Here is a 25,576-nt window from a genome sequence, read left to right on the forward strand (position 1 = left end):
ATGATAATTTTGTTGTTTCAAGAAGATGAAATTAATAGAACCGTAAGCATTAACACTGATAGATAACTAATCATTTTGGTGAGATATATGAAGATGCCACAAAGAGACAAGATGACAAAATAAATCCTTCAAGAACACGAGTATGTTCTGATCTGTGTAATAACCATCAATCTATCCTTCAACAGTCATGTCATATGAACTCTTCATAAATCCTGATTTTACGCACGACCGAAGACAATCTAGACAAAGATGAGTGAGTCACTTCTGTGCTAATATGTCTCCTTGGAAACATTTCACAAATTATCCTGATTTTCGTACGCGGTTTTGGACTCAAATTTCTTTGGAAAATTTTAATCCACTCAAATACGGTTTCCCTTCTGAAATTCAGAATATTATGAGAGGAGACAGATCCGTTAGTAACTTGTTAATAATATGGAAATGGTACGTGAATGGAGAAATAGCCTGCCTTAGCTTTGATTAGTTTACTGTTCTTTTCTGTTTATCGATCTGGGTATCAGGATGGCCACTCGGAACAGATTCAGCTTCTTCTGTATAACAGGGAACACAGGCTGTTAAAGAACGATTTATCAACAACATTACATTTTGAAGATGGTTGACGGTTGATCGTTTGGTTTGTACATTAAAGGGGCTAAACTACAGGTTTAGCAGTCATTTTTCCCACAGTCTCGCAGGCAGCTCTCTGATGAAAACCATACCCCAAAAGACTCCTATTACCTGATATCCGGGGAAGAAACAAAATGCGTGAAACTAAATGTGTAACCATATCGAAGTAGAAAATGAAAGCATCAAGCCAAAAGTGAAAACACTGAGTAAAAGGGAAAAGCGGTAGAAGGTGTTGAAACAATATAGCAGATGGCCTGCACTGGCTATCCACATCTAGCGAAGTCTTATCAGATTTTAACACTGGAACGAGGACACTTTCACGCCATTGCGACGGGAACTCTCCATCGCGCCAGATGCGGTTGAGCATGGAAAGGATGCGGTGCTGGTAATCCACTGAATGATGTTTAATCATTTGGTGATGGATGCGGTCTGGCCTAGGGTTTGTGTCGGGACAATGTGTAAGGACACTGAGAAATTCCCTCTCACTATATGGCTCAGGGTGGCGTGTAGTAAAAGGTAGGTGCTGTCATTCCAGCCACTATTTTAGTGTGCGAAAGGTGGGGTGGTAACAACTCAAGACGCAGAGGTTCGAGCATACTGCTCAGAAAAACGTTCTGTGATTGCGTGTGAGTCGGTATATACAGCGTCACGTGTGGAAATTCCAGATATGCCTGCAGGGGTCTAATACCCATAAAGAAGACTGAGCTTGGTCACAATAGTGGAGACGTATCATTCCCAACACACTGACTACGTAATTTGATGAGGTAGCGACTTCCTGCGACTACCAATGCACTGTTTTCCACAGGGGCCATAACTGAGGACCTTCCCTTCCACCCGCCGTTTGAGAGTGAGAAAGGCGGGGGGTGATTCTCCGGCGCAGAGGCTTGAGCATAGTGCTCAACAAAGTGCTTGGCAATCGTGTTTGCGTCGGTATATAACACACCATTTTCGTTAACGCCAGGGACACCTGTTGGGGACTGATATTCGTCGAGACTTGGGAAGGTGACGTATGGCACCCAATGGTTGAGATGTACCTCTCCCAACACTCCTGTTACCGTCTTTTTTAAGCTGTTAATTGCCTCAGCAATTTCCAGCGTCCACTAAGGTACTGTATTTCGCTGGGGGGCATCCTAAAAAACATGGAATCACATTTTCCGCGGCAGAAACGATCGTTCTAGTGACACACTCAACCACGACATCGATGGTACCATGTGGGAGAGTTTCAACGGTGACAGGAGAGGTGAAAGCTTCCCAGTCCGCCTTGTTTAAAGCCCATCTGGGTAGACATCTGGGGGAATAGCACCAAGGGAGTGATAGGAAAATGGAAAACTGCTCAATACCACAGAAGTCATCGTGGACTCTCCAGTGGACAGATGGGAGAAGTCCTGGGATGCAAATTGATAAATCAATGGCCGAGCCAGTTCTATGAGCCACACTGAAATATATGGAGTCCCCAGTATTTAAGAGACAGAGCTCGAGTTGCGACAGTAAATTTTCGATGTCTCTACCTCGGGCAGTACACACGGTCCCTCCCCACAAGGGGTTATGGGTGTTACAATCTCGCAAAAGTAGGAAAGATTTAAGGAGTTGATGAATCAGTGCAGCCAATACGTTCAGGAATACTGCGCCATCTGGAGGAAGATATACGTTGTAGAAAGTTGTTTCCTGCATCATCCTTATGCCGACAGCCACAGCTTCAAGAGGGGTTTGAAGGGGCACAGTTTCACTAAATACTGAGTTCAGGGCATAAATGCAAACTCCACCTGACACTTTGTTATAGTCGTTACAGTCCTTGTAAATATCCCCTATAGCTTCTTAGGGCAGGGGTCCGTATTGCCGGGAACCAGGTTTACAGGAGGGCACTGAAGAAAGCAGGCATATAGCATAACAGTTGCCGTAGCTCAGTAAGGCGGTGGAAGAAACCACCACAATTCCACTGGAGGATGACGTGACCGAGAGGCTGGGAAGGCATGAACCCTCTAAGAGGCAGTTTACGCCTCAGATGACATAGTACGCTTCATGGCATATCATCCACTCTGATGCCACCCTCTCCGACCAGGGAACCTCCCCACAGGCGCCACGCAGCCACAGCAAAGGTCACCTGGGAGGATGGCCATTGCCGGGAGTCGTCCTAGGGTCACGGGCAACTACTCCTCGGCATCCGTGGTGAGTTAATGGTGCAGGCATCAGCAGAGCGATCCCTGTGTAGTCAGGGGGCTACAACTGACTGGATACATGGCGGCCCCACCACACCGCACTGGCTATCGTGAAGGATTTGAGGTGCAAAGAAGTCCATGGTCATCGTTGGCGCAGAAGACGACACTGCATTGTGGATGGAGGGAAACGCACCCAGGAAGGTGTCCTCGCCCAAGAGATGGAGAATGAGCAGAACTGCAAGGAATACTCAAGGTGTCAGTGCATGACGGACATGATGCACCATGTAAGGCGCCCTTCCCCAATGGGCTCGCTCTTCGCGAAAATTTGGAAAAATGGAGGTCAAACCCTAGAGGGGAGTATCACGTAAAGGTCGAAACGTGAGACTCCTTTTTGGCGCCTCGTACGACAGGCATGAATACCTTGGGCCTATTCTTCTAACCCCCGGACCCGCAGAGGAACATAAGTTTGAAATATGGGTCAAATATGCCTATAACCTTTCTCTGTGATAGTGAAAATGCATGATGCACTCTGACATCACACTCGGCTCGGCGGCGCTTCAAACAGCAAGGTGTCTTCACACGCGAGAAAAAAGCAACAGCTCAGAAGTTCGTGTGACATGTATGGTGGATTATTGATGTCACATTCGCACCAAATTTCTGCAAAATTCGGCCCATCGCCGGAGTGGACGTGTAACTCAATGGGAAGGTCATCACACACTCTCTTACGCACATTTCACCCTTTCTTGACGCCTCTGCGTTAGAGATCAGAATCGCGACATCCAGAGTTGAAATGAAGCGTTTTCCTTATGTGCAGCCGAGGGGAAACGTTTCAGAAGTACCGCCGCTCACAATCGACACGAAAAGCTGCCTGCCGGCCAGAGTGGCCGAGCGGTTCTAGGCGCCATTTTTTGAAAAGCTCCCAGGAGGTGGCATAAAGAACGTCAAAGAAACCATCCCTTCTCCTTGGCCGTTGATACATATTTCGCTCTCAAAATCGACCGTTCGCAGTGCAATGACCAACAGGACAACGTTCGCCCGTGCTGACCCCTCCCCCCTCTCTTCGGACGATTCAGCCCTGCTCCAAGGACATCGTGAAGGCTGAAAACATGCAGTTAACATGACATCAACATTAAGTTTGAAGGAATAAATATATCTTTAAGCTTAATTACACATCTCATGATGGCAGTAGCTAAAACTATATTATAAATAAAGACATGTATTAAAAAATCGAGACGTTTTTATTCTCACTACACAGACGTGACAAAAGTCATCGGATATCTCTCAGTATCGTGTCGGAACTCCCTTTTGCCCGGAGTAGTGCAGCAACGTGACGTGCATGGATTCAACACATCCCCTGCAGAAATATTGAGCCTTGCTGCCTCTATAGCCCTCTATAATTGGGAAATTGCTGCCGTTGGAGGACTTTGTGCACGAACTGACTCTCGATTATGTCCCATAAATGTTCTATGGGATACATTATTGACGATCTAGGTGGCCAAATCATTCGTTCGCGTTGTCCAGAATGTCACCATAAAAATTCCATCGTTGTTTAGCAACATGAAGTTTGTGAATGGCTGCAAATCGAAGTAGCCGAACATCCAGACAACCCAGTCCATTCTATATAAACACATCCCACACCATCATGGAGCCAGCACAAGCTTGTACATCGCCCTGTTCACAACTTAGGTCCATGGCTTCGTGGGGTCTGCGCCACGATCGAACCCTACCATCCGCTCTTAACAACTGAAATCGGGATTCACCTGACCAGGCCACGGTTTTCCAGTCGTCTAGGGTCCAACTGATATTATCATAAGCCCAGGAGAGGCGCTGCAAGTGATATCGTGCTGTTAGGAAAGGCATTCGCGTCGGTCGTCGCCTGCCATAGCCCACTAACACTAAATATCTCCTCACTATCCTAAGGGATACGTTCGTCATACGTACTGTATTGTTTTTTTTCGGTTATTTCTCGCAGCATTGTTAGTCTGCTAGCACTGACAACTCTTCGGAGACGCCGCTGCTCTCGGCCGTTAAGTGAAGGTCATTCGCCACTGCGTTGTCCGTGGAGGGCCGTGACGCCTAAAGTGTGGTATTCTCGGCACCCTTTGAAACTATGGATCTCTGAATATTGAAGTTCTTAACGATTTCCTAAATGGAATGTGCCTTGCATCTAGCTGTAGCTGCCACTCCGCGTTCAAAGTCTGTTAATTCTAGTCTTGCAGCCATAATCATTTCAGAAACTTTTTCACATGAATCACTTCAGTACAAATGACAGATCCATCAACACACTGCCCTTTTAAACCATGTGTAGGAGACGCCACCGCTATGTGTATCTGTGCATATCGATATCCCATGAATTTTGTCGCCTCAGTGTACATTAAGCGATCCAAACGGTTTTGATCACGATATATTCTCAATGATGGTCGATTCATAGAGGAAATTTATTTTATTTGTTTACAGCATGATTTTAGATGGGCCCAGTTTCTGGGCACCGTTTTCTTTTATTGAAGAGATCTACACTATAGTAATGTTAAAATGGGAGCGTTCTCAGCCGAAAATTCTATGTAAAATTTGACAGGGATTCCAACGGGCCTGGTGCCTTGTTTAAGTACATCTATTATAGCTGTTTGTCAATCAGGCATCATATTAGTGGTGTGAGAATTAAACTCGAGTAGTATTTCTGTATATTCGTCACTAAACGAACAATTTTGGTAAACATTTTTGGACAGTGATCAATGGAGTATTATATTTTAACTAAATTTCAGTCTTGATCACAACACTTATGTCTCAATAACATAGGTGACCGGTTTCGGTTATATTTATATAACCATCTTCAGACCCATGGCTTCCTTGGAGGATGGTAATCGGAGCTCTCCTCAGCTGATACGAACTGATCAGTTGACTTCGTAGGAGCTGAGGAGAGCTCCGCCTACCACCATCCAAGGAAGCCAGGGTCTGAAGATGGTTATATAAATATAACCGAAACCGGTCACCTATGTTATTGAGACATAAGTGTTGTGATCAAGACTGAAATTTAGTTAAAATATACTAAACGAACACTTGAAAGAGAAATTCGGGTTTGCTGCTTTTGCTTTGCTGTCCTCAGTTTCTGTGCCCGTCTCGTCCGCAAGTGCCTAAGACACTGACTTTGGTGACGCTGATAGCCGTTACGTACGACGAGACAGCGAAACGCGTTTCGTCCAGCATCTCTCTATCTGTATCAGTGCTCTGTTTTGACGTAATGTGCAGCAGTCGCTGAGCTATGGGACGGTTTCCAGCAATCGGCTTCATGTTATAGCGAGTGTTTGTCCAGCTGGCTAAGCTGCTGCCCGCCGCTGTGTCCGCAGGTGCGCAAAGTGTTCAACTGCGGCGCGTTCGTGGCGCAGACCGTGTTCATGCTGGCCGCCACCAACGTGCTCACCCCGGTGGGCTCCACCGTCTTCCTCACGCTCGCCGTCGGGCTCGGAGCCTTCGCGTGGTCTGGCTTCAGGTGGGTCTCTGTCACACACACACACACACACACACACACACACACACACACACATACAACTACACTTGAGGTAGTTGACAGACGGGAGTACATTAGGAATCAACTTAAGATTAAACTTATTTGTGACTTTTTCTACGTATGGTTGGAGTACTTGTTTAATTTCCTAATTTCCCAAATAGATAAAAAAAAATTTAAAAAAGTCCTAGAAAATTGTTTACTTGTAACATTGTCCCTTCGATTGTGGCTTAGCTCTGTCTTCATCAAAAAGCAGCAGGGAAGTTTTGAGAGAAAATACGTCATTTTTACTATGTCAGAAACTGGTATACTGACGAGCCGAAACATTATGAGCTCCTGCTCAACAGCGAGTTGGTCTATCTTTGGCACGCAGTTCAGCACAGATCCTTCGTACCATGGATCCTACAATTTGTGTACGCGGTGATAGCGCCCGATTGCGACGCAGATGGGTTTCACAGGAATTACATCAGGCGAATACGGTCACCAAGACATCATCGTGATTCCACTGCCGTGCTCTTCAAACCACTGTAGGACGATTCTGGCTTCAAGACATAGACAATTATACGGCTGAAAGGTGACATCGTCGTCGGGGAAAAATCAAGCACGAAGAAAAACAGGTGGTTCGCAGCTGTCAGCATGTCTTCCATTAGTACCACACGGCCCATGATAGCACAGGAGAATGTTTTCCATGGCATATTACAGCTAGTCTGGAACACCGCGACGGCTACGGTCACCGGTTCGAATCCTGCCACGGGCATGGATGTGTGTAACGTCCTTAGGTTAGTTAGGTTTAAGTAGTTCTAACTTCTATAAGACTGATGACCGCACCAGTTAAGTCCCATAGTGCTCAGAGCCATTTTTGAAAAGTTACCACAAGCCAGTGCTTACTGCACCCTGAACATTTCGAACCGTCGTTCACTTCGATGACGTCATTTGGGGAGACGACAATAGAAACAGATTAGCAGGAAGCATCATTCAACCGAAGAGACAACACTTTTCCAATGATCCACGGTCGAATCCTCGCAGTCCCTTGCCCAATGCAGTTGTAATTGTCGAAATCGATGTGCCGGCCGGTGTGGCCGAGCAGAACAACCACCTCTGGCCGTAATAACGGCCTTGATACGCCTGGGCATTGAGTCAAACAGAGCTTGTGTACAGGTACAGCTGCCCATGCAGCTTCAACACGATACCACAGTTCATCAAGAGTAGTGACTGGCGTATTGTGACGAGCCAGTTGCTCGGCCACCATTGCTCAGACGTTTTCAATTGGTGAGAGATCTGGAGAATGTGCTGGCCAGGGCAGCAGTCGAACATTTTCTGTATCCAGAAAGGCCCGACCGGGACCTGCAACATGCGGTCGTGCATTATCCTGCGGAAATGTAGGGTTTCGCAGGGATAGAATCAAGGGTAGAGCCACAGGTCGTAACGCATCTGTAATGTAACGTTCACTGTTCAATGTGCCGTCAATGCGAAAAAGAGGCGACCGGGACGTGTAACCAATGGCACCCCATACCATCACGCCGGGTGATACGCCAGTATGGCGATGACGAATACACGCGTCCAATGTGCGTTCACCGCAATGTCGCCAATTACGGATGCGACCATCATGATGCTGTAAACAGAACCTGGATTCATCCGAAAAAATGACGTTTTGCCATTCGTGCACCCAGGTTCGTCGTTGCGTACACCATCGCAGGCGCTCCTGTCTGTGATGCAGCGTCAAGGGTAACCCCAGCCATGCTGCTGCAAGCTTCGTCGAACTGTTCCTCCAGATGGTTGTTGTCTTGCAAACGTCCCCATCTGCTCACTCAGGGATCGAGACTTGGCTGCACGGTCCGTTAGAGCCGTGCGGATAAGATGTCTGTCTTCTCGACTGCTAGTGATACGAGGCCGTTGGGATCCAGCACAGCGTTCCGTATTACCCTCCTGAACCCATCGATTCCATATTCTGCTAACAGTCGTTGGATCTCGACCAACGTGAGCAGCATTGTCGCGATACGATAAACCGCAATCGCGATAGGCTACAATTCGATCTTTATCAAAGACGGAAACGTGACTTTACGCATTTCTCCTCCTTACACGAGGCATCACAACAACGTTTCACCAGGCAACGCCGGTCAACTGCTGCTTGTGTATGAGAAATCAGTTGGAAACTTTCCTCATGTCAGCACGTTGTAGGTGTCGCCACCGGCGCCAACCTTGTGTGAATGCTCTGGAAAGCTAATCATTTGCATATCACAGCATCTTCTTCCTGTAGGTTATATTTCGGGTCTGTAGCTCGTCATCTTCGTGGTGTATCAATTTTAATGGACAGTAGTGTACTTTACAGAGCACACAAGCCTCCGAATCCCACGTTCTGTGAAGATTCTTGGGGATCTAACCACTTAGCGCCAAGTGGAAGTTTCATTGTCCTTCTACCTCATTCCGTAGATGCCCATGACAGTACCACGTAAACATTCGACCATCTATGCCGTCTTCGAGATACTAGATCATGGGCGCTGTGTAATAATAATCTGCCTTTGTCAAAGCCGCTTATTTCAATGGATTTCCCCACGTGCGGCCCGTATCTTCGCTAGTGTCTGTTCCGCCTACATACTTTTGTTACCGCGTCTCCTGCCCGCAACGCCATCATGAGCCATCCAACGTCGCAGTGGGCAGTGGTCATAATGTTTTGGCTTATCGGTGTACAGCGGAATGTTATGATTCTGTTGCAGGATGATGAGAGAAGGGAGAGAGTGAAACCCGGCGTCGGCTCTTAACCTACTCGTCTACTGTATGAAGGTGCTTTATTACCAACTACAGGGTTCACGTCAGTACAGACGCATCTTCCAGTTTATAATTGTTATACTTCCATAATGTAGATGGACAGTTACGAAGTCCCAGCTTTTGGGAAGTTACCAACGTTAAAAATCAAATCACAATGATCAGTTGTCACAATAAAATTGTGTACACCCAAAAGACGGTTCAGTCTCTCCTGTACTGTACTAAATCTAAAATTAAGCTGGGCCTCTGTAGTAACCAGGGCGCCTGATGATTAAATTTGGGTTTTGATGCCTCCATTCTGTGTGACTTCGGCACATGCTGCATGTGGATCCCAAACGGCATTGTGACTCACTGACAGATGGAGAAAAGGCGTTCCAGAGGTGTAACAGTACGGTATGCAGGTGAAGTTGGAGCTAGTGGGAACTCACATGCTTGCTGCACCATGAGGAGCTGCCTCCGTATGATGATTGGTGGTTCCCTGGCCTCAGCACAGAGGTTGGATATGAGACTGGTCCTATAACCATCTATGACCAGCCGAATCCCCTCATAGAAGACAAAATAAATGGTCTTCAAAAAATAAGGTTTTTCTGATCCATACACGATGCACCCATAATCCAGTCGGATATAACTGGAGCTGACACACCCTATCCACTTCCCCAAGACCTGTATCTAAGGCACTAGATGATGTTCAGTATCTTGAGAGTTCTGGCTTTCAGGTCTCTCAGGTGTCAAAAATGAGGACCAGTAACCAAATTGAGTCTCTGAAATGGTGTCCCTAATATGCAAGTCAGGTAAATTAAAAATGCGATCAGAGCGATTAAAATGAACACACACACACACACATATCTGGAGGAAACTGAAATCCTGTCCTTGCAGCTCACTTTTATAAACTCCGCAAGGTCAGCTGCAACTGACAGCTGTTGCACGAATAAAAAACACAAATAACGAGCACTGTACAGGACTCCTTACTATAAACATAATACTGTTTATAGCTACGCCGAAGAGAGTGATACTTAAAACAGTGCCCTGTGGGGCACAATTCTCTTGCCCAAATCTATCAGACAGAATGTGACCAACTCAGGACCTAAAAACCGATGTGATAGGAAAGATTGTGTTAAGATGGGGAGGTGGCCATGAGAACCCCACTGATGCAGCTGTGCGAGAATAAAGCGGCTCCAAGCAGTATCGTATGCCTTCCTGATACTGAAGAATGAGGAAATACAGTGATGTTTACGTAGGAAAGCCTGCTGATCAGCCAACTCTAGCAGGGTCAGGTTATCGATAGTGGACCGAAATCTCTAGGACCCACACTGAGAGCGGCTAAGTGGTAGCCTATTAGCTGACAACCGTACCAAACGATGGTTAACCATTCGCTCCAGGGTCTTTCCTACACAGCTCGTTAAGGCAGTACACCTATTACTACTGGCAGATGGTTTCGTGGTTTGAGAAGAGGTATCAGAATTGTCTACCTCCAGGAGTTGGGGTAGCTGCCTGTCTACCATATGATATTAAAAAATTCATGGAGGATTTCCTTTGTCACCGCTAGCAAATGTCGAAACATGCAGTACCGGATTTTGTCGTGACTGGGCGCAATGTCACAAGTCTGAATAGGGCCGATTCGTGCTCCCATATGAGGAAAGGTAATTTGTAGGCATCTGATCTGTAGGATTCTAACTTCCTTTTCTCTGCAGTCACACCATAGCAACGGAACACCAGATCCTGGTTTGCGTTGACATTAGTTTTTGCAAAATGCTCAGCCAGAATCTGAGTGATGTCTCCAGGTGTTGTTTTGAGATATCCCTGTTTCAGCACTGCCGCTATTGGTAAACGAATGTGTTTACCAGAAATTCTCCAGATGGCTTCCCGTACTTTTGTAGAAGAAGATGAATTATTGATGTAGTCCAGGAACGCTTGCCATGACCTTTTCTTACTCTGCTTAATGACCATATTGAGTCTTGGCCCTTGTAACTCGAAAGGCCCTGAAGTTGTCCACTGTTGGTCAGCATTTAAAATGTCGAAGAGCCACACACCTGTCCCAGATTGCTGAACAGCCCTCATCTGTCCACCAAGGTACAGGTCACCTCCTAAGATGACCTGAGGACTGTGGAATGGATAGGTCAGCAGCACAATGGATCACTTGCATAATGTAGTCCACCCACTCCTGGACACTGTCATGGTGTTCGAACACAACCAGCTGGCTGGACAGCGTCCAGGTAGTTCTGCTGACCACCTATTTTGGTGGGTTCTGTTGAAGCAATCCTCTATCCAGTAGGTTAAGACAGAGTGGAAAGTGGTCACTGGAATGAAGGTTATCAATTATTTCGCACTGAAGAAAGTCTGCAAATGCTTTGAGCAGAGAGATAGGTTGATGGCGGAGAATAACCCACAGCAGCGCGGAAATGAGTGGGAGTACCAGTGTTGAGGATGCACAGTTCTTGGAATGTCATGAGGCACTCCAAAACCTGATCCCAAGGGCAAGCGGAAGTCGAGCGACACAAGACACGTTGAGCATTGAAGTCTCCCAAGCGGAGAAATGGGCAGGGGAGTTCTTTCATAAGATTTGGGAGACCCTCAGAGTCTTCTGCATCAGACGGAGGTAAATAAAGTGAGCAAGCTGTGATCCTCCAACACCAATGAACTGCAACTGCTTGCAGGTCAGTAGCCAGTGGAGAGCAGAGGAGGATGTACGTATTTACAGACACAGCAACTTTGCTCATTCCCGAGTCAGTTCATTCTTGTGAGAGACTATGGCATTGTAAGACTTGGGCATCAGACGCTTTACAGTTCGTTTCCTGCGTACAGATGCACACTGAGTGTTCCTGCGCTAGGAACTTAAGTTCCCTCCACATGTGTCCTGAATCCACTAACTTTACATTTATCACAGGAGTTGCACTCTCTTCCTGTCTTTCTGCCCGGGAGTGGGGCTTACTTTATGAAGAGGCTCAGCTTTTGGGCAAGATGATTAACCCAATCTGACATCAAGTCCCATTAGATCTGTTGAAGAATCACGAGATACACCAGAGAGGATGAGTTCGACATCATGGGACAGTTGACTCCCCGGTTCTGTCAGTGGTTGACGCTTTGTCTTGGATTTTTTTATCCTGAGTGAGCTTTCGGAATACAACCGTGACAGTCGTGGTAGCAGCACTGGATGGTGGACCAAGCTGAACCTTCGGAGTGGCTGGGAGCTTCACAGCAGTTGCAACCACAGTCTTGTCTGAAGTCTTGGTTGGAGGTCACGACTTCGAAATAACTGCAGCAGAACAAGTGCACTGTCAGACGCAGGTACTAGTGCTAACATTGCTACCTCCGTTTGTGTGGCAGCATTTGTTTTAGGAACTGGCTAAGAGCAAATGCAAAAGAGGTAGCGAGCGTCGGCGTCTCCTTGGCCTTATAGATCTATTTGGCTTCTTCATATGAGGTACATTTAGTTGTTTTTATTTCCTGCACCATCCTTTCTTCAAGAAAGACACTGCAGTCTCTACTCCAGACATGGTGATCTCCAAAGCAGATGACACACTTCACAGGAGATGAACAACCAACTCGTTCATGGGCGGCCTTCCCACTTTTGCCACAAGTGGCTTCTTCTTGCTTTGACAGTAGTGTGCCCAAAATGCTGGCACTTAAAACAGCGGATTGGGTTCGAGAAATTAGGCCACACCCAGAGGTGAAGGAAGTCAGCCACAACGTGCTCAGGAACTTTCGTTCCACTAAATGTCATAATAAAGGAGTCGGATTTGATAAGATCACAATCCACTCTCTTCACGACGTTTTGCACGTCGGCTATGTCTTCTGGAGACAACTCACGCTGCATTTTTTCCTTGGGAATGTCGACTGGATCCCTGCATGTTACAACACTTTTGCTGTAATTTAAGGTGCTGTACAGTAAAAAATGTCTACTGTGTACTCTCCGAGGCATTTAGGTTTTTGTAGATTAGTGGCTTGCTATGAATTTAAAGTTTCCACCAGCAGTGTCCCACTGTGAAAATGCTTGTATGGTGCCACGGACTCCCCGTAAATCCTTTTGTATATTCAAGGGCGAAAGCTTCTCAAAACTATCCTAATTCCGTTTCACTATTAAAAACAAGTTCTGAGAATCAGCATGTGTTTTTACTAGAGACTGTACTTTCAGAATGAACTCCTGAGTTAGGACTACTGGGTAGACTAGCCCTCTTGTTAGTGCTAGTATCTTCCAGCGGCCCACACTTCCCGCTGGGAGGAGGAAAAGACGATTTCAGAGGATCCAATTCGGTCCCACAAGCATCCAGCGAAATAAAAGTCCACTCAGACAGAGCCCTGCATTCTTGAGTAAGCCCTTACGACTGAGGTGTGGCAGGTTCCCCAGAGATTGTCCGCTAACGACTGTTTCATCTCAACAGCCATGCACTTCATCAATGCGCATCTCACCCCGCGACGCTGGGTCCCTGAGGGCGCCTCGTAACACTAGCTGTTTAAAACCAATGAAATAAAAATTAAAATTCCTTGTAATGTGCGTACTTCCACCGTATTGATAACCGGCCGACGTGGTGTAAGTTGCCTAACAATATTAGGTTGGTGCATAATTTCGTAGGGTTTTTCCGTGAGTTACATAAACACAACAGACAGTTTAGTCATCAAAAATATATTCTCTTTCATTATTTACAAGAGTCTGCCACTGCTGGTGTAACTTTTCGATTCCGAGACTAGAAATCACGTGGGTTTGAGGCCAAGAACTCATCGAGCCGTGTTCGGGGCATATTTTCATCCGGAAAGGAAGTTAATTGAAGATTTTTCGACAGAGGGTAAAAAAAAGATGAAGTCTGTTGGCGGAAGTTCAGGTGAAGAAGGTATGTGCAAAATGACTTCCCAATCCAATTCCTATACAGCGTTTTCTTTTCAGTCTAGCAGAATGAGGGCGGATGCAGTCGTGGAGAAGCATCACATCACGCAGTCTTCCTGGTCGTTGTTGAAATGTCTCTCTCGAGCATGCCTGGAAGACAGTGATCAAGTTTTAACAAATTTACTGACAACGAAATACGTCTGCTTCGACGGTAAGAGCAAAAGGCACAAAATACTGTGTCTCACTAGGAACTGGGACACAGGCTTGACAGAGCTGCTATCTAAAAGTCGCCTGACTGTTTCTAGTATGTAGTAAGACCGCTAGGCGCTTCGTAGGAAAACAGGAAAACACACAGTGGAAATGTCTCTGACCGCCTCTGCTGCTGTCACCTCTCTATTGGACACAGACACAAGAACACGTAGGAAATGTTTAGATTCCTCTACTTAGAACTCCGTTTTCTAGCGTCCACAGCCCTAGACACTATCTCCCAATGACAAAATGACAATATGTAACCTCAAATAGCAACAGCGAAGTAGAAATAAAAAAAGACAATCTATAAAAAAACTCATAACAAACGGAGAGTCAACATGCAAAGCAAAAACGATACGAACTTATGTATCAACCTAATAGTTTACATGCATAATACAGGAGTCTTAGTTTGGGGAGTAAATTTGTGAGAATGTACGTCTGGAGGTGGGCATTGTCTGGAAGTCAATCATAGACTTGGTGGAAACCGGAAAAGAAGGGAAAAGCATTCGAGTGTGTTGCCATTGAACGACGTTGAAAATGTGCACTGATAAGGTACGTAATTTGTGTGCCGTTCTGGACAAACTCATAGTAGAGGCGGTTTGCTGTCAGTCACTGTGCTATTTTAACAAACTTCCTGTTCACTGCCTAACCATACATTTTTTAAATTTTTATTTCACACAAATTGAAAAAAAAAAATACAGTGACACTAATATAGAGAATTAGACGTCTTGAATAATACGTGACTTTAAATAGTATAATTGCTTACTAAGCTTTGGTAAAATAACACCTGTAGTGAAAATGACCTAATTGGTTTTAAGCTTACATAAGATTTTACCTGATAATACAAACACCATGCACACAACAGTGCACCGAAATATACTGATAGTAATGTACTGATTATGCCCAGTGTAAAGCACATGTGATCCATAAGATATGTAATATAAGACTAATACAAATACAGCTTTATACACATAAATTAATCAAGTGACTATTAAAGATATATTTTGTACGCTACCTCGAATGTGACAGGCTCGATGATTTACCAAGCCCTCACATACGAGATCCCTTTGTGGTGGGATCTCAAACCCAACTCTGTCTTTCCTATTACCTTTTAATTCTCCTTCACATTTAAGAACCTTGTTATTTTTTAACAAAATTCCGAGTTTTTAATATGTCATAAAGTGATGATATTTCATAACCTCTTTTCTGTGTACCTAAATGACTACCTTCTACTCATAAATTGTTAATTTTAAGATTTTTATTTCTTAATTAATTGCAATATTATTAATCCTTATTACAAATGAGAAATATGAAATAAGTTTAACATTTTGTACATATTCAGTTTGATACTGTAAAAGTGCGACCTTTCTTAGTAACGAAGTGGCAGGTTATTTGTAAATGACAGGCACATAAATAATAAAACAAAAAAACGCCCGTACATGTGCGCGCTGTGCTGTTGCAGCGTGAACCACCTGGACATCGCGCCGCAGCACGCCAGTGTCCTCATGGGCCTCTCCAACACGGTGGCCACGCTGCCCGGCATCGTCAGTCCTATCATCACGGGCTACATCGTCACCGACAAGGTACCGCACCTGTACCAACGGCTCATATCTAACGTGTCTCAACAGTTACATAAACACTACGCCAACTTCACACATTTTTTTTCAAATTTCTTACTACACCATTGTTCTTGGGATCAGCTTCCCTTAGCTATACACAGAGAAGACCAAAGTCATGAGATACCGATATGCACAGATGGCGGTAGTGTCGCCTACACGAGGTTGCTTGGTTGCGGGAAGGTGGGGGGGGGGGGGGGGAGGGACCAAACTGCGAGGTTATCGATCCCTTGTTCCCGGTAAAATAATTACACAAGGGAAAGAAGAAAAGAAATGAGACGTACAGCACAATAACAGGAGAAAAGGAGAACCAGAAGAACGACAGGACAACCAACACTACTATGGATAAAACAGGAAAATAAAACCGCAGAGAGAAGCAAGAAATAGATAGAAGGGATAAAAACAAGAGAGCAGATGACCGCGGCTGGCTGACAACGAGAATAAAAGGAAAATCCAACACTCTGTGAAGCATTAAAATATCCAGCCTAAAAGCATTAGAGTGGAGAACACAAACTTATATAGAATGATAAAACCCACAGTCACGTATAAAACGTGAAACTAAATTAGCAGATGAGGCGTTGTCAGCTAAAAGTCATGGCAATAAAACCGGAAACTGAAGAGTAAGTCGCAGGGCAGCCAAAGAAGGACAGCTCAACAAGAAATGGGCCACTGTCAACCGGCCGCCGCACCAACACTGAGGCGGGTCTTCACGGTGCAGGAGGCAGCCGTGGGTCGCTCAAGTGTGGTCAGTGTGGAGCCAACAGAGAGCCACAGAGTTCCTGCGAGAGGCCCGCGTGGAGATCTTTCACACATTCGTAGTCTCCTTGATGGCATGCAGTTTGTTGTGCTTACTGAGGTTATGCGATTCCGTCTCCCAAAGCCACAAAATCTTGTGGCGTAGTACTGAACGCATGTCAGTTGCAGAGAAGCCGATCACCACAAGCGGTTGGCAAGTCCATTCATTGCCTGGGGCGCCGACGTGATCTGGGGTCCGATCAACACCACGGAACGACTGGACCGTTCCAGAGCATAGATGGACTCCTGGATGGTCACTAGTAAAGGATGACGAGGGTAGCACTGGTCGATAATTTGTGGGCTGCTCAACGAGTCAGTACACAATGAAACGACTCCCAAAGGCATGAACGGATGTGCTCAAGAGCATGGGATATAGCCATTACCCTGGCAGTGAAAAGATTGCAGCCATCGAGAAAGGAATGCTGTTCACTACGTCCTCCTTGGACATATGCGAAGCCGACGTGATCATCAGTCATCGAGCCGTCGGTGTAAACCATTTCATGGCCTCGATACATGTGTGGAGAATCAAGAGGAAGTAGCAGCGGAGAGCTGAAGGGTTAACAGGGTCCTTAGGGCAATGTGAAAGGTCCAGGAGAAGACGTGGCCTAGGTGTACACCATGGATGTATACATGAATGAATCTCAACTATAGTTGGTCAAGGAAAGGACTCCAGAAATAGGGGATCGGCCACGAATGGCAATTGGAAGCCCTGACACAGGCCACCAATGCGGGAAATAAACCACTGTGGGTGAGAAAAGGAGACGGTAATTCGGATGTGTAGGAGAACTATGAACATGTGCAACCTAACTGGAGAGCAGTTGTGCACGCCTAACCTGCAATGGAGGTACTCCAGTCTTCACCAGGTCGCTGGTCATCGGACTCGTCCTAATAGCTCCTGTCACTAGGTGAACACCAGTGGTGCACTGGGTCGAGTAAACACAATGCTGAGGGTGCCACTGAACCATAAACCAGACTCCCGCAGTCAAGGCGGGATGGAAAAAGGGCTGTGTAGAGCTGCAGCAGTGTACAGCGATCTGCACCCCAGTTGGTGCTGCTCAGGGAGCGGAGGGCATTGAAGTGCTGCTAGCACTTCCACTTAAGCTGAAAAACGTAAGGAAATCAAGACAATTGGGCGACGAAAATCAGTCCTAAGAATCGATATGTCTCCACTACAGTGAGTGGACCGTCATTAAGGTAAAGTTCTGGTTCCAAATGAATGGTAGGACGCCGACAGAAGAACGTAACACACGACTTCGTGGCCGAAAATTGGAAACTGTGCGCTAGAGCCCATAACTGCGCATTGTGTATGCTCCCTGTAGGCGCCTCTCTGCAAAACCAGTACTGGTGGAGCAGTAAGAAATACGTAAGTCGTCTGCATACAGAGAATGTGAGACGGACGGCCCTACAGCTGCTGCTAGACCATTTATGACCACTAAAAATAGAGATACACTCAATACAGAACCCTGCTTGACCCCTTTCTCCTGGTTATGGGGGCCGGGGGGGGGGGGGACAATGGGAGGCACCAACTTGGAAAGTTCGAGGCGACAGGAAATTTTGGATAAAAATCGGGAGCAGGCCTCGGAGACCCAACTCGTATAATGTGGCAAGGATTCGTAAATCAAAAAAGACGGCAATCAGGTGTTGGCATATGCAAAAGGCTGTTCGAATGGCATACTCGAGGGACACAACATTATTAATGGTAGACTGACCATGTCAGAAGCCACCCTGGCATGGAGCCAGTAGCCCAACCGCCGACACGCCATACATTCCAGCAGCTTACAAAGAACGTTGGTGATACTGATGGGCCGATAGCTATCCACATCAAGCGGGTTTTTACCGGGTTTGAGCACCGGAATGATGGTGCTCTCCTGCCATTGCGATGGTAAGACGCCATCGCACCAGATCTGGTTGAAGATGACGTAGAGATGTCGCTTGTAGTCAGATGAGTGAAGTTTAATCATCTGACTGTGGGTCAGATGTGGCTCAGGAGCTGTGTCAGGGCATTGTGCAGAAGCACTAAGGAGCTCCCACTTTAAATGAGGCGTTATAGGATTCACTGTGACGTGTAGTGAACCAGAGGATTTTCACTTCCAGCTGCCATTTGAGAGTGCGAAAGGCTGGGGGTAACTCCCTGATGCAGAGGCTCGAACATAGTGCTCAGCCAAGTGCTCGGCAATCGAGTTTGTGTCAGTAGTTAACACGGCATTTATGTTAACACCGGGAACACCTGTTAGGGTCTGGTACCCGAAAACCCGTTTCATCTTTGCCCAGACGTATGGCATCCAATGGTCGAGTCGTATCTCCCCAAACACTCCTGGTTGCGTTGTTTGATAAGTTGGCGAATGCAGGCACAGAGCCGTTTAAAGGCTATGAGGTGCTCCTGAGAAAGGTGCCACTTATGCCGCTGTATAGCTCGCCGACGCTCCTTAATTGCCACAGCGACTTCTGGCAACCACCAAGGCCTTTCGGCGAGGACACCCTAAAGAGCGAGGGATCGCGTTTTCTGCCACAGAAACTATATTGTAGTCACCTGCTCAACCACCACATAGATGTTACCGTGTGGGGGAGATTCAACGGTGACAGCAGAGGTGATAGTTTCCCAGTACGCCTTGTTTAAAGCACATCTGGGCAGGCATCCATGTGCCTGATGCTGGAGCAGTGACAGGGAGATTGGGGAGTGGTCACTACCACACAGGTCGTAATGCGCTCTCCACTGGATAGATGGGAGAAGTCCTGGGCTGCAGCTTGATAACTCAACGGCCGAATATCTACCATGAGCCACACTGAAATGTGTGACAGCCCCAATATTTAAGAGGGAGAGGTTGAACTGAGACAGTACAGTTTCGACATCTCTACCTCAGCCAGTAAGCATGGTGCCACCCCACAAGGGGTTATGGGCGTTAAAGGTTTAGGGAGTTGAACAATCAGTGCTGCTAATACATTCAGTGGTACTTCACGATCTGGAGGAATATATACACTGCAGACAGTTATTTCGTGCGTCGTCCTTATTCTGACAGCCACAGTATCAAGAGGAGTTTGAAGGGGCACAGGTTCACTTCAGACTGAGTCTGGGTGATAAATACAAACTCCACCTGACACTCGATTACAGTCGCTATGGTTCCTGTAATATAGCCATGGAGGGCAGGGATCTGCATTGCCAGGAACCAGTTTTCTTGGAGAGCAATGCATAAAGAAGGTGTAAAGCTTAACAGTTGTCATAACTCAGCCATGTGGTGGAAAAAACGGCCGCCATTCCATTGTAGGATGATGTCATCATGAGACTGGAAAGGCACAGAACAATCAGTGACGCAGTTTATTCCTTTTAGTGGCCTCTTATGGCAGGTGGGAATACCTCAGGCCCGCAGGGGGCCACCACCAGATTAATGTTTGCATCCAGTACCATTGCATCCGAGGCATCAGCGAGGTCCAGGTGCTCAGGGTGCGCCAGAATCTGCACCTCGTCCTTGGACGCAGAGCGATGAGGGAGCGGTGGTGTGGGGGCCACCAGAGGTTATTTCTTAGCAGACTTCTTCTTTATGGTTTGTCCTCTCTCCACTCCTTGTGGGCTTGCTGGGAGGGCTTCTCGAAAGTAGCTTCAGGGACACACGAAGATTGTGAACGCTTTTGATCAGCAGGTAGTGGCTCCTTCAATCACTGTCTGGTGGAAAATAGAGTCCCAGGGGACCCCTTCCAGACCCCTTTCACCACATGAGAGGTTCTGGAGGAGGCTGTTGCTGCTCTGGCCGCTGGGTGGGGGGGATCGATGTCTGTGTCGTTTGGGGGGCCAAACTCCCAAAGTAGAAAATTTTGGAAGCAACACAAGAAGACGTCCTCCTCTAAGCTGGAGGGTGATGGACTGCCCTGAAGGCCACTGGTGTAAGTTTAGATCACGTGTGTAATGGCCTCATGATGGCGATGCTGTCTTAGCAGCAGAATAGGAAAACAGCATGTGGTTGTCTTTTTTTATTTTTGTTTAATTATGACTGCACCAGACAGAAAAAACTCAGTTTTTTACGATAATTCTCATTTATTGTTCCGTCTCAGCTGTACGTTTTTAATTAGACAACATGCTTCGATTGCTCTGGATCATCAAGTGTCACAGGGAACGGGGATCTTGGCTTGACCGCCCGGATAACGAGGATGTAAAAATCTCTGTAACAGACCCCTCAGTCTCAAGGAGCGCTGCGCGCTGATGATGCAGAGTGATCGAAACTTGTTATCTTACTAAAAACGTGCAACTAGACGAAACTAAAAAATGAGAATTATCGTAGATATCTAAACAGTTACCGAATCGAAACCCTGGCAGATTAAAACTGTGTGCCGGACCGAGACTCGAACTCGGGACCTTTGCCTTTTGTGGGCAAGTGCTCTACCAACCGAGCTACTCAGGCACGACTCACGCCCCGTCCTCACAGCTTTCTTTCCAGCAGTACCTCGTCTCCTACTTTCCAGATTTCACAGAAGCTCTCCTGCGAACCTTGCAGAACTAGCGCTCCTGGAAGAAAGGATATTGCGGAGACATGGCTTAGCCACAGCCTGGGGGATGTTTCCAGAATGAGATTTTCACTCTGCAGCGGAGTGTGCGCTGATATGCTGTGTGCAGGAGAGCTTCTGTGAAATTTGGATGGCAGGAGACGAGGCACTGGTGGAAGTAAAGCTGTGAGGACGGGGCGTGAGTCGTGCTTGGGTAGCTCAGTTGGTAGAGCACTTTCCCGCAAAAGGCAAAGGTCCCGAGTTCGAGTCTCGGTCCGGCACACAGTTTTAATCTGCCAGGAAGTTTCATATCAGCGCACACTGCGCTGCAGAGTGAAAATCCCATGCTAGTTAGTGAATCTCTCAACACGATTATGCAGCTGCTAAGATCTGAAGATGATCGAAACATGTTATCTAATTAAAAACGTGCAACTGAGAAAGAGTAAAAAAAAAAAAAAAAAATGAGAACTATCGTAAATATCTTAACAGTAGCTCAATGTTGGCTACAGAGAAACTCAGTTTTGTTTCCAATTATGTCCAATACTGACAATAGAGCAACACGCAACATTTATTTTGACTACTGTTGTTTTACTCACCAACTAATTCCGTTTTGCCTCCTATGTTTTACCTACCTTATAGAACCACGAAGAGCTTTGCTCAGACACAGATCCTGTTTAACTTATGGTTTGGTTGCTTTTGACCTCAGTCGTTTTGCCGCCCTAAATCGTACTGCTACCCACTGCCTACACGGCGCGCTGTGAAGCACTTTGTGTGCGCTGTTGGCAGAGTGTGGAGCGCTGGAAGTACGTGTTCTACATCGCGAGCGCGATCTACCTCACGGGCGCCATCTTCTACGGGCTGTTCGCGTCCGGCGAGCGCCAGCCGTGGGCGCTGGAGCCGCCGGCCCAAGACGAGGAGAGGCCCAAGGATGACGCCAAGGGCGGCCACGTCAACCCGGCCCTCGAGCTCAACGAGGCCCTCTGACAGCCGCAGCGGCACGCCGCACACACCACGCAGCGGGCAGCAGCCGGCCCCAGTCCCAGCTCGCTGCCAGCTGTCTCCAGTATTACGATACCAAACTAACGCCCGGCACTTTGCGGCCCTCGTGACGAAGGGTACGTTTGCGTTGGAGCTGTGATAGATTAGAACAGCGTCGAGGAGGGCAGCGAGCGAAGCGAAGCACGGATCTCAGCTCCACGACGGAGCTTCGGCATCAAAGACGGACAGAGCGTCAACAGTGTACAGGGTACTAATAAATTAGTTGTACAAAAGTAGCTATCAGTTGTCAAAAAACTAAATACAGCAGTCAATACAGTATATCTTCAAGTATTATTTACAAATGTTAGTGTGGCACCTTTCGTTACACGACAAATGTCCCACCTGTAATCAAATTCCTGTGAAGTTCTGTGAAACAAGTCTTGATTTATGCCAGCAGTTGCTCGTGTTATCCGCTGTAGCAGCTCGTAGACTTTTCTCGGAAGCGGAGGAACAAACGCTCTGTCTTTAGCGTAAGCCCATACACAGAAGTTATTGGGGTTGAATCAGATGATCGTGTTGGCTAGGATATTGCTCCACCACGTCCAACCACAGTCGGCTCATTCACACGGAGTTACGTGACAACTTCACGATGATAATGTGGTGCCGTGCGGAATTAGCCGAGCGGTCTAGGGCGTTGCATTCATGGACTGTGCGGCTGGTCCTGGCGGAGGTTTGAGTCCTCCCTCGGGCATGGGTGTGTGTGTGAGTCATTAGGATAATTTAGGTTAAGTAGTGTGTAAGCTTAGGGACTGATGACCTTAGCAGTTAAGTCCCATAAGATTTCACGCACATTTGAACATTTGATAATGTGGTGGCGCGCCATCTTGCCCAAAAATAAATTCTTTGTCCATATTTTATTGTTATTGAGGAATTAGATAATATTCAAGCACGCCCAGATACGAACCTGTTCAACTGCTGCGTCAGAAACTCCTGGTCGAACCTTACCCAGCGTCCTATGTGATACACATCCAGATTCGGTGAAACTGTCGGACAATTAATGACAGTTTGCCTTTGAGGTGGTGACTTGCAACATTTAGTCCTCAACTGAACTGCAGTAGCGGATTTGGATTCATTAAACCGTAAACAACAGTGCGCACGTCCTGCACTGTAATACGACTCCGTGATGACTGTTGAAATGACTCATTAAAGTGTATTACCTAGTGGAAACATCGGAAACTAACAGTGTTAGACGGGAATAAAACTTGAAGATACACTACATTAAGTGCTGTATCAAACATATCTCCAAGTTATTTACTTTAAATTAAAGGTTACTTTTGTATAACCAATTTACAAATATCCTGTATTTATTCTGGGTTTAGGAACGGAGACGAGATATTCATAATTCATCACGTAAGCTTTTTCGTTTATTTTGCACTGAAGTTAGAAAAATTAGGCTTAAACGATGTGCGATTAACAATACTTTATTCTAGGAAACCACATTGCATAAACATAAATACATAATAATTAAAAAAAAATACCTGTGTTGCTGAAATTCGACTTTTGCATAGATTTGCCTACTGCTCATCCATTTATCTGTTTTGCCTTTTCTTTTCATACTGGAGTCGTAACTGCTGCGAAAATCATGAGAGCTAACTACAGTTTATGGTAATGTAGTCTAAACTGGAATTTACAGTTTGTCGATGATTTCAGAAAAATGATGTTTATAGATTATTCAAACAACTTAGGAACTGTATTCAAATTATTTGCACTGCCCAATCTGGCTCTTTATTCAAAAACTACAGAGACGATGTCCTAATCTGTTACAAAGACTGGTGCTAATTATGAATTCATAAATATTACTGTAACTAACGGACGACGTCAGCCAGATGCCGAGAAAGAATATTTAAACATTTAGTTATCACGATCACGCAGAACTGCTGAATTTGCCTTTTATATAAGGTGTTCTGTACGGAGATATTAGCCAGAGAATATTAGCCACAAAACTATAAAATCAGGTAGAAGTACCCGAATATGTTGTTGCATGTATTTGCTTATTGTACAATTTAATAAATGTTAGAGAATAAACTGAACATTATCTTACCGTGAACAAAAATTGACAATCAATAAAGGTTTCAAAAAAATGGTTCAAATGGCTCTGAGCACTATGGGACTCAACTGCTGTGGTCATCAGTCCCCTAGAACTTAGAACTACTTAAACCTAACTAACCTAAGGACATAACACACATCCATGCCCGAGGCAGGATTCGAACCTGCGACCGTAATAGCAGCGCGGCTCCGGACTGAAGCGCCTAGAACCGCACGGCCACCACGGCCGGCAATAAAGGTTTCATCCAGCGGAGTTTGCCCCGGAAGATTAAATTAATGAGCCGCAAATATTCACGATCTCTTCAGATGTCGTCTTTGTCGGAATTCAGTGCTTCTTATTGCACTTATGACTATAAAAACAAACTTTTTTACTTGCATGTTCTTTTCAGTTAAGTAGCCATCTCTTTTCAAAATTGGTCGGAAACGAATAAAATTACGATTCTTTTGTCTTTATGATCGGGCAGTGGAGGCCTGGAAGTATTTCATCGATAAAACCTCCGATACGTTTCGTCGGCAACAGCGAAGGAAACTCAAGCCGACGTACGGACGCTCTTTCCGCGGCTCAACTTCTGACTGTGGCTCAGCCGTGGCGGCGCCGTAGGGCCGCCGCTTACGCTTCCCTCCGCTCCGCCAGTACCGCCGCTCTTATCTCTTCTCTTTTACCGCAGCTCCAACGTAGACGTGCCCCCACAATATGTGAGAACGCCTCACTTATTTTCGCTCATTCTGCAGGGCGTGAAACATTCTGCGATGTGGACGACTTTGACAAAGAACTGTCTAGACATATGCTGAACTCGACATATGTTGTGCATGACGTGAAACAGGGTTAAGGACGAATTGTATGTCTAGGTGACTGCGAATTGGCAAAAACATAAGCAAAGTTCCTACAGTACTTTTTGTTTTTCCAGACGAACAGTACCATTCGAGAGGTGGCAACGCACAAGAAAGAATGCACCACCTACATACGTTCGATTTGTCGTTGTTTCCCCATTTAACTAATGTGATTTTGCAATCTTTGTAGTCAGGTGTACGAGGTACTCGTCATTCCAAAACATTATGAGTCTGGTCAGTTAAGGTGTGAAGCAAGGGAAACGAGAAATAGGCAGACTGCAATAATATTTCGTACTGTTGGTACTGTTGTATCTACTTAAAACTTGCGAAGGCAGACAGCGATAGCAGAAGACTCAGTGACATTGTGTGAATGAAGTTTGGATTCGTTTCGCTGATAAACAAAGAGTGACATTCGCTTCAGTCTTCGTGTATAGAGCACCACCGTTACCGTTACTTCCGGAACAGCTACAGTTGGACTGAAATAACACTGACTGACACTTCAACGTGTCGAGTGGTACAGTCGGTTCCCTATGTAGTGCCACACGTAGTGTCCTGTCCTGATTTGTTTTCGAAGTACGCGCAGAGCCTTCCTTGTGGGTGTTTCGGGCTATTGTAGAGTTTTGTGCAGAACACGATGCTTCATAATGAAGCAGTACTGCGACGG

The 25,576-nt window shown here is 46.1% G+C and overlaps 1 protein-coding gene across 1 annotated transcript in view; it reads left to right on the plus strand.

Moving 5' to 3' along the window:
• The window catches only part of LOC124711404 (vesicular glutamate transporter 2), a 230,549-nt gene extending 208,235 nt beyond the window's left edge, over positions 1–22,314 (plus strand). Inside the window, exons 9-11 of the mRNA XM_047241463.1 lie at positions 6,125–6,267; positions 15,576–15,696; positions 21,784–22,314. Of these exons, the coding sequence (XP_047097419.1) occupies positions 6,125–6,267; positions 15,576–15,696; positions 21,784–21,981 (462 nt within the window). The 3' untranslated portion in view covers positions 21,982–22,314. The remainder of the gene's footprint in view (positions 1–6,124; positions 6,268–15,575; positions 15,697–21,783) is intronic.
• Positions 22,315–25,576: the final 3,262 nt, after the last annotated feature.

Source organism: Schistocerca piceifrons, chromosome 8, assembly GCF_021461385.2.
Source record: "Schistocerca piceifrons isolate TAMUIC-IGC-003096 chromosome 8, iqSchPice1.1, whole genome shotgun sequence".
Taxonomy (NCBI): domain Eukaryota; kingdom Metazoa; phylum Arthropoda; class Insecta; order Orthoptera; family Acrididae; genus Schistocerca; species Schistocerca piceifrons.